Below are 15,975 nucleotides of genomic sequence, written 5' to 3' on the forward strand. Positions count from 1 at the left end.
CATAACCTAGACTAATCTTCCAGTGTCCATCACAGTTTCACCCTTTTCCAGTCCGGGGAAAACCAGGCAGGCGTCGGGGCATGAGGTGGGGGAGAGTCCACTTGTATGTCCCACTTCTGCAGGGTCTTCCTGGCTCACTCCGGTGAGTGAATCGCCAAAATCGCGCTGTTCCTGTGGATGAGGAGACGGACATGGTATCCCCATCGGTACTGGATATGATTAGCTCGGAGGGCCGCTGTAATGTCTTTGAACTCTTTGGGTTTCTGTAGGGTAGACGCAGACAGGTCTGCGAATAGGGATATGGTGGCATATTTCGGTGGCAGGTCCCTGCTGCTCCTTGTCGCTTTCAGCAATGCTTCCTTAAAGGAACACTATAGTCACCTAAATTACTTTAGCTAAATAAAGCAGTTTTAGTGTATAGATCATTCCCCTGCAATTTCACTGCTCAATTCACTGTCATTTAGGAGTTAAATCACTTTGTTTCTGTTTATGCAGCCCTAGCCACACCTCCCCTGGCTATGATTGACAGAGCCTGCATGAAAAAAAAACTGGTTTCACTCTCAAACAGATGTAATTTACCTTAAATAATTGTATCTCAATCTCTAAATTGAACTTTAATCACATACAGGAGGCTCTTGCAGGGTCTAGCAAGCTATGAACATAGCAGGGGATAAGAAAATCTTAATTAAACAGAACTTGCAATAAAGAAAGCCTAAATAGGGCTCTCTTTACAGGAAGTGTTTATGGAAGGCTGTGCAAGTCACATGCAGGGAGGTGTGACTAGGGCTCATAAACAAAGGGATTTAACTCCTAAATGGCAGAGGATTGAGCAGCGAGGCTGCAGGGGCATGTTCTATACACCAAAACTGCTTCTATAAGCTAAAGTTGTTCAGGTGACTATAGTGTCCCTTTAATATGGAAGTAATGTAAATGGATCAGGACATATCTGGGTTTCTCCTGCGGGAGGAATTGTGGCTTAGCCACCCTGTGATACCTGTCCAGCAACATCATGTCACTTGGAATATCTGGAGCTAGGGCTTTAACAGGCCCACTACGTATTCATGCAGCTCTGCTTGCTTCACCTCTTCTGGAATGCCCCTGATGCAGAGGTTTTGGTCCATTAACTTCGCGGTTGCGGTTTGGACGTAGGCATAATTGCTCATGCGCTGCTCCATGTGAGACGTTCTTTCACCTAGGTCCTGTACATCCTTATGGAGGTCGCTGCTGGACCTGTGGATATTCGAGAGGATTTTATCTGACATGGCGTCCAAGCATGCCCGTAGCACCTCTTGGGTAACTGAAAGCACATGCCTCGTGCGTGATTCCGACAGAGGTAGTGTATCGTCCCCTCCTCCATCTTGGTCTCCAAATGGCAGGCCCGGAGCTTTGCTTGTGGCAGTTTTGGGGGTTGAAAAGAAGCTTGCTTGCTCCCCCCTGTCGGTCTGCTTCTTATTCTTATGTTGGGCCATTCGTGACCCGTCCTCCGTGCTTGTTTGGAGCCGGATTCTGCTTTTAACACGCTGTTTAGGCTAGTTGTTTGTGGAGCTCGTTAGAGTGCGACCATCCATGGTGCTCGACCGGGCCACGCCCCCGTATGAAGGGTAGATTTAAAGGAAGTAAATGTACATAGCAACTGGGTCTAACTATATATTTATACGCCATGGTCCCTAATGGGACAGGGGACCTGAAGTCCAAAGCTAAAAACACAGTAAATTTCCCGTTGTATACAGATATTTAATTGAAGAAGTCTCTAGGCGCTACTGACAGGTGCTGTGTTTTTGTTTTTGTTTTTTTTTAAGAAAATGTTTTTTTTTGTCTAAAGTAAGTGAAAACATTGCAAAACAAATTAACATAAAGAAAATTAGCATATAGTTAGCATTTGACATAGAAACCTAGTTGTTATCATCAACTGAGGATCCAGTCTTGGGTTAAGAAGATGTGCCAACAGGAGGTAAAGTGCACTTTCATGTGCCAGTACTTGTCTACCCGAAGTGGTGAGCGGGCAGTTTTGGTAACATCTTTCTTGGTGATGCATACAATCGCCAAATTGTCAATATCATGCGTCCTTCTTCAGGAGTTTTATAAGTGTGGCCTTATGCTGCAGCAGAGAGAGGGCTGTGACTTGCATTTATTGCGGCCAAGCTTTATTCTTCTTGGTTGACTGGTCATGATAGGTCCTTAGTGTTCAGAGCAGTCTGGGTATATAATTGCAAGGTGAAATCACTGTGGAAGCGTGCAAATAATTCATCGTCATCAGAGGTTTAACCACACACCTGATTGTTTTGGAACGTTACTGAAATTCCAACGCAGTCTTGAGCAGTATTTCAGAAAGAATATGTGTTTATGAAATGCTGAAAAATGACAGATCCGCTTTAAACATAAATTCATTAAAGCATCTGGACATACTTCTACTGTAAAATGATCAAGCTTGATGATCCAAGTTTGACCAAATGATTTTCATAGTGCAGCATTATGAACAATTGGAATATAAACAACAATCATAGTGACATGCCGTTTCAATGCTTCTCTATGAAAAGCATTGAATCTAATACTTCAAGCAGTGAATTTGTACTTTGCATGCTGACACCATATGTAAAATTAATTGAATTAAGTCTGTTCTAGTCAGAAGCCTCTAGCCGCTGTCTAATTGACAGTCACTAGAGGCATTTGAATTTCAAAATGTAAACAATGCCATTTCTTGGAAAGGGTCATGTTTTAAAATCAAGGCTGATGGGACAGAAACTATGCCCCAAATAAATTCATTAAAAATTTTAAGGTTTATTCACTAAAGTGAGAATTGTTGGCAATTCAAAGTGATTTTCAAAGTTAAGACCAAAATAGCCAGACTTTGGTCATAAATTTGAAATTCATGATGAAGTCACTTCGATTTTCTGACCATTCTCACTTTAGTAAATAAACCTAGAAGTGAATTCAGTGCTTCAACTGGCCCTTTAACAAACATATTTTTTCACAGTTTATAAGAGGAAGTGTAATATTAATTGCAAAATGTTCATTACAGCAAGTCATCTTACTTAGTACATTGTATTACAGTACTGTAAATAGAAGATGTCAAGCTGATGGGCAGGGTTCTCAGTACTGGTATGTATACATTGTATATTTATATTTCCCAAATTGAACAGCACTTCTAGGTATGTTGGAGCTTCATATTCCTTTTTCATTACAATTATTTCACTGTGTTTTGGCATTGAACAAAAAAATGTTAGCATTATGTAGCCATTCATTGAGTGTATTTTATTTCATTTCATCATTTCATTAGGGTTAACTTCCTGATGTTTATCATAATAAAAGATTTGATCTGCATATTCTAACTAGTAGATGCAAATGGAAAAAAAATGTACCTTTTGCTCAGCATGGCCAACTTTTTTCTCGTTATGCCATATGTGTGCATGCATGCTCACTCTTTGCATTTAGCATAACTCCCGAGTGTCACTATTTAGGAAGGACAGTCTTTATTTTGGATCCAAATCCCTTTGTCCTTTTCTATTCTAATTTTCCTCTTTTCTAGCAGCGGCATCTCTTTATTGCTGTCTCTGAGTGTATAACAGAGCTTCACAGTAATAATGCTCACAGTAATCTGTCTTTAAATCACAATAAATGGGTTTAGAATCTAGTCTGTGTAAATAGGATACATTGTTCTTGTTTTAAATCATATTTTAGATCCATAAATTATTAGTAAGACTGTAAAGCTTACATTTGAAGTACATTTTTTTAAAATCATATATATTTTTTTTGATTAATTACTGCTGCATTTCTGTTCAGACGCCAACTGTGTTTCATTGCCCTTGTATGCACATGGTACAGTGACAATAAAGCTGCTAAATCTTAATATGAAGTCATATAACATTTCTCAGAACAGCCCTCTCCTGGCCACACCCTCACTGATATATATGCTTAAATCTTAAAACATTAATTTGCACTGAATGCGAAGAGTTGACAGAGTAGAGTTACATTTGGTTTTATAGATGAATTACATGTTGTAGTTACTACTTTTTAGAAAAAAAAATTATATCTGTTAATGCTAGTATTTCCTTTCTGGTGTAAGAAAAACTTTATTGTGCTGCTACATCTATTTCCTGACTTTCATTAGCTTTATATATAGTACATAGTATTAATGTTTTGCTGTATTTGCTATGATGATGATAAGGGCCGGACTAGGGCAATAATTCGACCTTTGACATTTAAAGGCAGAGCAGCCCAATACGGGTGGGGCCAGGTCCAGAGAGGGATGTGTTGTCATCATCCGTGACATGCACACTTCCAAAAGTGGACATGTCAGTTTGTCCCCTCCAGGGTAACTCATGCACAGAGCCCTGTAAAATGCTGCGTGTTAGTTTAGCCCAGTGCACGTGAAATTAATTACATGCTTGTTTTATGTTTGCTTGTGACATATCTCTAGTGTCCCCCACAAGAATATCAGAGGGCAAAAGAGGGAAAGCGCTGGAAGAGGGTGTTATTGATGCGTATTGGAAGGCTGCTTGTGAAAATGCATGTCTGGGGGGGAACCCTGCTTGTGGTGTTGTGTGTGGTAAACTAGCTGTGGCGCTGCGTATTCCTGCATGTGGGGATTCTGCTTGTGGAGTTGCATGTCTCGGTTTGCATGTGGGTGGAGACTGCTTGAGAAATTGCGCGTGGAGAGAGGCTGTGTGGGGTTGTGTGTCTGTGAAGGGGACTGTTTGCAGTGTGTGAGTAGAGGCCTGTCAAGGGTGTAGCAGTGAGGGATATAAACTGTAAAGTGGCTGTACTGATGGGGAAAAAGGACTGTGATTGACCGATAAGGTCTGTGGTAAGGGGGCTAAGGGCAGTAAAATGGGGGATACAGGCTAAAATGGGGATAAGGCCTGTGATGGGGCTGATGGATTGTGTTGGGTAGGGGCAGTAATGGGGGTTAGGGGCTGTGATGGGATATAGGAGCAGTAGTGGGGGATAGAGGTTGTGATAGGCATCAGAATAATATTTTAATAAAAAAAATAATAAGAAAACTAAATTAAAGTTTATTCCTCCCTCCCTGAGACTTACCTTTGGCTAGGAAGGGGGAAATCATAATCCCTGGTGGTCCGGTGGGATAATCAGCTTGTCTTCACCCTCAGTATATATGTGCTGCTTATGGCTATATTTCTTATTTTCTACATTTAGGTCTCTAAATCAACCACTTCTTTCCAAGACTTTTGATGTATGCTGGAAGTGAGGTGCACTGGTTTTAGAAAAAATAAAACCTCCAAACCACAAACAGAATGACTCGGGAAGAAGATGTACCGGACTCTCAGACCTCCCAGGAATTTTATGAAAAATATGAGCCTAAAGAGATTTTGGGGAGGTACGATTTTGTGTATTTCTACATTTAGTATCTTGACTGACCTGTGGTTTTCTATGTAGCAGGAGGCATTGTAAATTAGAGCTTTCATCTATATATAGAAAATATTGTATAAAACCAGAAAATGTGATGTGAAAAGAAATGCAAAATGAATACATTGCAAACCTAATTTAGCTATTCCTGCCTTTGTTAAAGGAACACTATAGTTCAGAAATCGCAGTTTATGTTTCTTGCCCCTCTCCCCGTGAAGATGAAAGGGTTAAAACCTACCTTTCCACCCATGTAACGCTGATTTTGCCGCGTTTTATGATCTGGGCATATACCGGCCTATGCTGAGCCACCCTTGCTGTGTATCCTCTAGGGACGGTAGGGAGAACAAAGATCTCTCTCACCGGCCATTCATTCCAGCAGAGTTAAGGAAGATCAGATGCAGGGGGAATCTACTAGTAACGTTGCTGTGGCAACTCCGATGATCTTGTGAGAGGAGTGAACTCCGCTAGCAGCTGGAGGAGCTGCAGACAGAGTAACTCACACCACTGGACTATCAGAGCCTGCAGTGTCCCCCCCTCCCTGAGAGAAGGTAAGAAGGGAGGGAGCACATACATCAAATGAATAACAATAATAAACGAATAAATACAATTCTCACACACACACTGCACCCCTCACACAAATACACGGCATCCCTCACACATACACACACTGCACCCCTCACACATGCACGCACTGCACCCCTTGCATACACACACACACACACACACAAACACACTGCATCCCTCATACACACACCACCCCTCACACACACACACATTGTACCCTTCCACATGCACACTGCATCCCCTACCCCTATGCACACTCTGGATCCCCTACACACATTAGACCACCTTTAGACACACACTGCACCTACACACACTACATTCCTGATTTACACATTCTGGATCACCTCTGCACACACTAGACCCACTATACACAAAAATACACACTACATTCCCTAAACACACACTCTACACACAATGTCACCTATACACACATACACTACAGCACCTATGCACACACACGCTGCATCCCCTATGCACACACTATGCCCCCTATACACACACTGTGGTCCCTTTACACACAGCACATATACATACAAACTTAGGTGTCCATCCCACCCCCCATATATTATTCCTAGAGTCGCCACTAGGGAGGGCACATTGTAAAGCACTGATATAAAGATATTCTATTTTGATTCCACTGATCACAAGTTAAAGTAAAATACTATATATATATATATTTCTGAAAGTTCTTCAATATATATTTCTGAAAGTTCATCAATATATCTATATATATATAGAATTTGAAAGTAAATTCCAAATTATAGGCCAAAATAGCTAAAACATAACTTCCAATTTAACTTATGATCAGTGGAATCATTTTTATAATAATAATAATAATAATAATAATAATAATAATGTTCATCTAAAAAGTATTTTGCAATACTTTCATATTTAATAAACATAAATGAAAAATCTCCATAATGGTTGATTTTTAACTGTGTTTGGCTGAGAGTGTCAGCTTACCACTTTTAGTCTACCACTGCACCCATTGCTAGTATGAATTGGTATGGCCAGAAGAAAGTGTGAAATCTCTGCATTTGCTACACTGGGCCGTAGGTGGCGGGGAACCCTTATTCAGTGTTAAATTGCTCAAAAATGGAGGAACAGTGTCAGAGGACTCCATGCACTATAACCAATTAAATGAGATGAAAACGATAGAGTGCCTAAGATGTCCCTTTAAACATTACAATTTTTCTTTAAGAGTGAACCAAATAAATAATGATCATAAAATATAGTAAATTGCATGCAAAGTATGTCAACCTTTGGTGAATTAATCAGAATGTGGGTTATGTCAAAGAAATATTCAGTTGCAAAGTTCTAAAATTTGGCCCAGTAACAGGCTCATTACAGTGGTGTCAATGTTCCATTATTTTTTACCCTTGCTCCATAATGGCTCTTTATATATAAACCCATCAATGTAGTGTTTTCACCTAGTTTCATGTATACTTTTTCTATGCTTTCTGCAGAGGAGTTAGCAGTGTGGTACGGCGTTGTATCTACAAGCCCACCAGAGAAGAGTTTGCTGTGAAGATCATAGATATAACTGGGGACCACTTAACTCCTGAACAAATTTTAGAGCTAAGAGACTCTACGATCAAAGAGATAGAAATCCTCAAGAAAGTTTCCGGATACCCCAATGTCAGTAAGTAATAGTAATTTGTAATTTTTATTTTTTTAAGCTTTGTGATGGTGTGTTGAAGTGAATGCAAGGCAGTGTCTTTCATAGTCTTGTTGTAGTACCAGAGTTAAAGGGACAGTATAGTCACCAAAACAACTTTAGATTAATGAAGCAGTTTTTGAGTATAGGTCATGCCTCTGAATTATCACTGCTCAATTCACCTGGGTGAGCTCTAACCTGCAAGCTCGCTGGGTTTTCCTCTCTCAAGCTAGGAGTATTGCCGCTGTTACCATGGCAATGTTCAGAATCTCATGAGAGTGAACTCTAGCCTCAGGAGCCACAGGCTAGAATTCACTCTCTCCACTGGACCACCAGGGATTGCCTTGTACTGTCACCCCTCCGAGGCAAAGGTAACAAGGGAGGGGGAATATAAAGTATATTTATTTTAATCTAAAAAAAAAAACATATATATTTATTAATATGTCCCCCTACCCCCAACAGACCAAGCAATATCTGTCTCTCACACACTGCCCACTCAGACACACACTGCCCACTCACACACACACTGCACCCCACATACACACTGTCCCCCTCACAAACACAGTGCCCCCTCACACACACCCTGCCCTCATACATACACACTGCCCTCCCACACACACACTGCCTCCCTCACACATACACTCCCCTCACACAAACACTGCCCCCATACTCACACACTTCCCCGCTACATACACACTGCCCCCTCACACATACACTGCCCCCATACACACATACTGCCACCCTCACACACACACACACTGCCTCCAGACACACACACTGCCCTTATACACACACACACACTGCCCCAATGCACACACACTGCACCTCTCACATACACTGCCCCCATACACACTGCACTTCCATAAACACACACACTGCACTCCTCATAATCACACTGCACCCCTCACACAGACTGCACCACACACACACACATACTTCACCCCTCACACACGTTGCACCCCTCACAGACACACAGTACTGCCCCTATCCCAGCAGACCCAAGTACGTTGTCAAACTGTTCTTAAATGGTTTGACTACTTGGGAGGGCACCACAGCACTCCTAGCACCAAAACCACTACAGAGAGCTGTAGTGGTTAATGTGCCTATATTGTTTGTTTAAATAATCTGCCAGTGCCCCTCCCGAGATTAGGTTCTGGATCCACCCCTGCTCTCTACCTCTATTCGTATCATGAGCAGGGAATTCTTACCCCTTAAAAACAAAAGTTCCAAGAAAAAAATCCTGGAACTCAAAAGGACCCCATCAAAAAGCCAGCTAACAAGCAAATCTATAACAATTCTAAACTCTCACCCATGCAAGGATAATGGAGCCTGGCATCCCTGAAAGGGGTTGGTTAATCCCAATACCTTAAATGTTTAAAAGGGTTGATTCACTTACTGATGCTGTCCATTTTGTAAGAAAGTGTCCATGAAAAAGGCTGCTCACAGTCATAATACAAGAAAAATAGTGTTTCTTTAAAACACATTATTAAAAAGTCTAAATTCCCAGAACAGCCACCTCTAGTCTTCTTCACTTCTTGTCCCTGTTATTTTCTGTGTGTCAATTACTTGCTGTCGGATATCCTTGTTCTATTATTGTAAACAGGGCCAGATTAAGAGCCCAGTGGGCCTGGTGCTGACAATTATGACGGGCCTAATTACAGAATCATATCGACCAAAAACACTAAAACACTCCCAAGCGTCATGTATCTGATGGAGATGGTGCTGGAGAGAAAGAAAACAGCAGCTATAAGAAAACACATACCCTAGGCTAATCTCTCACTAATTTATGTTTTCATCTTTCAAGTAAATCCATAACCCCTAACAGCAGTGTCCAGTCAAGCAGGAAGTCAATGGGCACGGTAAAAGGGTGGGCCACTGACACAAATCACGTAACCTGCCAAAAGGGCCGAACATGCCCAAAAAGAGGATATGTCTGCCCAAAGAATTAGAAGGCCAGCCTGGCATGAATGCATGTCAGGCTGCCTGCCAATCATGCAGCTGGCCAAGTAAGGGCATACTATGCAGACAGCACCCTGAGCTTGGCATAAATGCATCTAATGATGCGCCCGCTCAACGCTTTTTAAGGACTGTCTCCTAGCACTCGCTGGTCCACTTGTCTCCTTACCTTCTTACTAGCAGGCAGAAGCTCCTGGTATATAGTCTGGGACAGAGAAAAGCTGTATGTAGTGAGTGTAGAAGAAAGGGGACATGCCACAGTGTTAGAGAGACCAAAGTCAGCATTATCTTAAAGGATCACTATAGGCTTAGGAACACAAACATTAATTCATGACCCTATAGTGTTAACACCACCATCTGGCCCCCCTGTGCCCCTCATGCCTCCATAAATATAGCAAAATCTTACTGTTTTCAAGCCTGAAGCTGTAACTCTGCATGCTGTTAGACTCAGAAAAACAAGCAGTCTGCTGACATCATTAGAAGTGGTGGCCTGATCCAATCACAGTGCTTCCCCATAGGATTGGCTGAGACTGACAAAGAGGCAGATCAGGGGCAGAGCCAGCATGATTCAAACACAGCCCTGGCCAATCAGCATCTCCTCATAGAGATGAATTGAATCAATGAATCTCTATAAGGAAAGTTCAGTGTCTGCATGCAGAGGGAGGATACACTGAATGTTTGGATGCATTTTAGGCAGCCATGACCCAGGAAGGATCTCGAACAGCCATCTAAGGAGTGGCCAGTGAAGTTATCACTAGGCTGTAATGTAAAGACTGCAATTTCTCTGAAAAGACAGTGTTTACAGCAAAAAGCCTGACGGTAATGATTCTACTCACCAGAACAAATTCAATAAGCTGTAGTTGTTCTGGTGACTATAGTGTCCGTTTAACTATATTCATTGTCAGCCAGTCCACACAAGTTTTGTTCCCATACATCCCTCTTAAGTTTCCATACTTAAGTAAGAGTATGTGAAAGGTAGTTAGGGTTGCCACCTTTCTTGGAAAAACATACCGGCCTTGCTAATTTGAATAATTAAATATGTATGGGTGACATCACATGATGTAAATCACAAGGAGTGACATAAGAGAAAATGCTGTAAAATCACCAAAAACTACTTAGTTTGATTCTGCTGTATAGATGGATTCCTCCCAGTGCCCCCATGTGTCGATTACTCCAGGTCTCAGTGTTCCTATGTATCAGTGTGTCAGTGCCCCATGTCCCCAGTGTCCCCTAGTATCATGTCCCCAGGTCTCCCAGTTATCCTATGTATCACAGTGTCTCAATGCCCCATGTATCCCAGGGTCCCCATGTCACTAGGACACTAGGAAGATGGGGAGATCTGGGGACACGGGGAGACCTAGGGACACGGAGACACCAGTGACACTGGGAGACTAGGGGACTCTGGCTGGGACACATGGGGACACTGGGAAAATAGGGGACACTTGAAGACATGGGCACACAGACACTAGGGACACTAGCTTGGAGACATGGGGACATTGAGACACTTGAGGCACTGGGAGACATGGGGACAGTGAGACACTGGCAGACTGGGGGCACTGGGAGACTAGGGGGCACTGAGACACCAGGGACACTAGCTGGGAGACATGGGGACACTGAGAGACATGGGGACACTGTGTGCCCATGTGTCTGTGTCATACTGTCTCCCAATGCCCCTTAGTGTCACAGTGTATGTCTCCTTGCAGCCTTTTCCCCCATACCTTACTACCCTGAGCTGTAGGCTGTCTCTGCAGGGTGGGAGTTGCTGTCTGGACTCTCTGTAGCTGGACCCCTACAGATCAGTGAGTATAGATAGGCAGGGAGGGATATGCTGGAACTTCCTATCCCTGCCTGTTTCCACACACAGTGACCCCTACTGGCCAGTGCTGGTATTGCATAGTAATCTCTTGTTTATACTGAGAAAAATACCAGCATTTGTATTGCCAGTATCACTGCAATATTGGCACCAGCCAGGCAGCCTCAAATACTGGCTGTGCCAATAAAATAAAAGCCAGGTGGAATCCCTAAGAGTAGGCCTGGGCCTGGAGCTGCAGCTCCATCAGCCCCTATGTTAATCCGGCCCTGATTGTAAAGCTTTGTCAAATGGGTTGGTGCTATTAAATGCAAATAATAATCATTCCACCATATTGTGTGTGATGGCTGTGTCTAATCTGTGTGCAATGTTTGTGATGTTTGTTGACTGAGAGCAATGTTTGTGGTGTGCGTTGGCTGTATGTAATGTGTTGAATGTGTGCATATTCTTTGTCTTACAAAAATTATTCATACTATCCTCTTTTTTTCAGGTCAAAGTTTTATACAATAACAGTTTTTCCTAATTATTGTATAGGAACTCTCCAGTGTGATATAGTTATTTTATTATGGGTGTTACAGTCCATGTTTATTAGCAGCATAAAATCCTATTGATCTCTTGTCATTCAATCATCCTGCCTACTTTGATATCAATATAATAATTCACTTCTTGGAGTGTATAATAAATACTTACACGGGAAAGATGTTTTTTGTTGGTTTTGTAGAAAAATGCCAATAACCATGACACTACAGTGGTATTTATTTCTATATTAATAAAACTTTTTTTGGTTTTGTTTATTTACAGTTCAGCTTAAGGATTGTTATGAGTCGAACACATTTTTCTTCTTGGTGTTTGATTTGTAAGTACAAAACCTATAGTAAGTTGTTATGTTTATAACCAGTGTTCCATTGTCAATGTTATTATGTGACTTCCATTCTGAGACTGCTGCAGGCAAAGAGCACACACATACGACTCCATTACTGCATTTGTATGACATTTATTTAGCAAGTATGCAGAGTTTAGCATAGCCACAATTCTGATTTCAAGTGTTAATTTATTTTTGATCACAGCTTAAAGTTAAATAGTTTTCCTGGCCATATCCATGGCAGCACAACAATTGGTAGCTCCTCCCGATCCATTTTTAGACAGGAACAGGGAAATATCTACCCCCCACACCTTCAGTCTTTTTACTTACTGTCCTATCCCTATAGGACAAACAGTCATTTTCTGACTATTTAAAATTTTTCTTTTTGACTTACCTGATAGTTGTTCCTATCTGCCCCAAGGGCGTTCAGCCTCTCTTCCTTGGGAAGCTTCAGTATGCGGCCTTGTGCAAAGGTGTTCTCCTGAAGAATCCTCTTTAGTGACCAGCTTGCAGTTACTCTAGGGGTAACAAATATTAAATGCCATTATTTCTCCCTTTTGCAATGACCCAATAGGTTGCAGTATGTGGCTTTCCCATACATCCCCCTCCTGCCCAGTATGGCATAATTTGCGCATTTTTTCAATCTCTTTTTAACCCCTTAAGGACCAAACTTCTGGAATAAAAGGGAATCATGACATGTCACACATGTCATGTGTCCTTAAGGGGTTAAATGTATTTCTCACTTTTTTATGCTTTACCTGGTTGATCATGGTAGATTTTCTCTTTGCAAGTATTTTTTTAATCTTTTATTTGTTTTCATTTACTCCTTTACATAAGTATTTACTATTTCCCTAGTGGTCCTGGGGTTTCTGGGGGAATATGCAGAATTTTCGCCTTGTTTTTGGTTTCCTCCGAGTGTCCCTGGACTTCAGGAGCCACCATGTTAACGGTATCTGTGATGCGCGGCCTGGATCAGTGCCTTGTGCTGTTTCGCACATGCGCAAATGACCCAGTGTACGTGAATGTTCAGTTGCATTTTTCTCCTCCAAGCACAATGACATAATCTAGGACATACTAGCGTGCTTTTTAAGCTCCAAAATTATTATTTTTTTTACCCTTCCAGCTGTTATTTTAAAGGGATCCTATAGGTTTAATAGGTCCCCCACTCCCGCGGGGCTGAAGGGGTTAAAATCCATTCAGCCACTTACCTGAATCCAGCCCGATGTCTTTTGGTGCTGGGTCAGGCTCTGCCCACGCTCCTCCCCCACCAACGTCAGCCGGCGGGGGAGACCTACTGTGCATGCGCGGCAATGGCCGTACACGCTTTTAGCATGTAAGCTCATTGAGCAGGGCCCTCAATCACACTGTTCCTGTGCGTCAAACTTGTCTGGTTACAAATATGTGTCTGTTAGTCCACCGATTGTTGTCACTTTATAAATAATAGTAATAACGGAGCAAAAGTCAGTTTGGATTCTGAATAAATGATAATTATATGGCACTTCATCCACACTGTGGGGGGGGGGGGGGGGGATATTATTTATGCAGGCATCAGTAATGAGTCAGAAAGTTATTGGAAAATGATGGTATTATATAACTGAATACAGTTGCTGATCTGTTGTGCACAGATTTGTTAGACAGGATTTGATTTCGAGCTAGTGGATAAGCCGTCTGCCCTCGCCTACAGACATATGTGGCAATAATTCTGTCTGCTAATATATTTTTTGTCATTTCACATATTGCTTGTTCATAATTGTTGATCAGGGCTGAGCATACCAACATGTTAATGTCATCAAAAGGCATGGGTAAAACATTTTACAGATAATGTAAAAATAATATAAAGTATTATTAATAATACATTTGTCTGGAATTCAAAGTGAATTTCAAATTTAAAGCCATAAAAAATCCAGAATGGAGAAATTCTGAAGTCCGCTTTATTTCAAGTCCAGTTACTTTGGTCTTAAATTTAAAATTCACTTTGAAAACCTAGAAATGATTACTCTAATCAATAATTTCTTTAATACATTTAAAAAAAAACAAAAAAAAAAAAACACCACACGTGTTTGTATCATGAATAAGAGACTAAGTATGTTACACTATTTGCACAAATATGAACACATAACAAAGATTATATGAGATTTATCATGGAAGAAATGTGTGCTATTCTGGGGGACAAATAATTAAACAGAGGAGCTAACATCATCAACGCCACATCCAATATATTACTTTTCATCATGTGTTACCCATTTGCCAGGAAGTCCTAGCCCAACAGAATACCATTACGGAGTCCAGATAAAAACAGTAGCCAATCTATTGTGAAATACACAGCTCCCACCATATGCATGCATTCGACAGTGGAGAGCAAACATTGCTAAGTATCGTCTGCACTTTACAGTGGCATGCGAGCATCAAACACTGTGTGCAACTTAAAAAGCTGGACATAAAAGACCCCCAATCATACAGTAATCTATATAATAACATATGTAGTGATCAAACAAAGAAAAATATACTATATGAAAAAATAAATACAATAAAATCATATAACAAATACAAATATAGATGTATAAGGTCCTGTTTCTGCAGGATTTTGCAAGCGTATATAATGATGCCGTTTATTCTACAAAAAGTATTTGGGAATATTGAATATTGAAGTAGATTGTACTGGTACAAAAGAACTGAAACTTAAAACCAAAAATTAGAGCCTAAAAGTCACATAAAACAATTAAAACCGTTAAATAAATCCTGTGATGTCAATATCTAGATTTAGCCCCTTCTGTAAAGTTCCCAATGTAGAGATCCATTGGGTGCTTTGGAACTCTGTTAACTTATATTATTTAAAGGGACACTATAGTCACCAGAACAACTACAGCTTATTGAATTTGTTCTGGTGAGTAGAATCATTACCTTCAGGCTTTTTGCTGTAAACACTGTCTTTTCAGAGAAAATACAGTGTTTACATTACAGCCTAGTGATAACCTCACTGGCCACTCCTCAGATGGCTGTTAGAGATCCTTCCTGGGTCATGGCTGCCTAAAATGCATCCAAACATTCAGTATCGCCTCCCTCTGCATGCATATACAGAACTTTCCTCATAGAGATTCATTGGTTCAATTCATCTCTATGGGGAGATGCTGATTGGTCAGGGCTGTGTTTGAATCAAGCTGGCTCTGCCCCTAATCTGCCTCTTTGTCAGTCTCAGCCAATCCTATGGAGAAGCATTTTGATTGGATCAGGCTACCACTTCTGATGATGTCAGCAGACTGCTTGTTTTTCTGAGTCAAACAGCATGCAGAGTTACAGCTGCAGGCTTGAATACAGTAAGATTTTTCTATATTTATGGAGGCATAAGGGGCCCAGGGGGGCTAGATGGTGGTTTTAACACTATACATGTTTGTGTTCCTGACCCTATAATGATCCTTTAATATATCATTAAAATTCTCCAGTAGTCTAGTATGTAGCTGATTACAAGTCCATCCTACATATTGTGCACCGCACTCACATTGGAGCAGATATATTACAAAAGTACTAGAGCAATGCATATAATTCTTTATTTGATACTCTTTATTATTTCTAGAACTGAGAAAAATAGTAGTTTTTTATTTTTATTTTCTTATTCTGGTATTCAAGTGGTACAATGCACTAACATTTATGGAAACGATTAGATCTATTTTGAAAACTTCAAAAAAAACCTTTTACATGTTTGTTCTAGGTAATAGCCTGGATGCTAATTTTTTTTTTATGTTACTTGCTTTTGTATAAATTACT

The 15,975-nt window shown here is 41.0% G+C and overlaps 1 protein-coding gene across 1 annotated transcript in view; it reads left to right on the plus strand.

Annotated features, from left to right (window-relative positions):
• PHKG1 (phosphorylase kinase catalytic subunit gamma 1) overlaps positions 1-15,975 on the plus strand; it is a 95,512-nt gene that overhangs the window by 31,330 nt on the left and 48,207 nt on the right. The window contains exons 2-4 of the mRNA XM_063457271.1: positions 5,155-5,335; positions 7,395-7,570; positions 12,153-12,207. Of these exons, the coding sequence (XP_063313341.1) occupies positions 5,253-5,335; positions 7,395-7,570; positions 12,153-12,207 (314 nt within the window). The 5' untranslated portion in view covers positions 5,155-5,252. The remainder of the gene's footprint in view (positions 1-5,154; positions 5,336-7,394; positions 7,571-12,152; positions 12,208-15,975) is intronic.

The sequence above is a fragment of the Pelobates fuscus genome, chromosome 1 (genome assembly GCF_036172605.1).
Source record: "Pelobates fuscus isolate aPelFus1 chromosome 1, aPelFus1.pri, whole genome shotgun sequence".
NCBI classification, from domain to species: domain Eukaryota; kingdom Metazoa; phylum Chordata; class Amphibia; order Anura; family Pelobatidae; genus Pelobates; species Pelobates fuscus.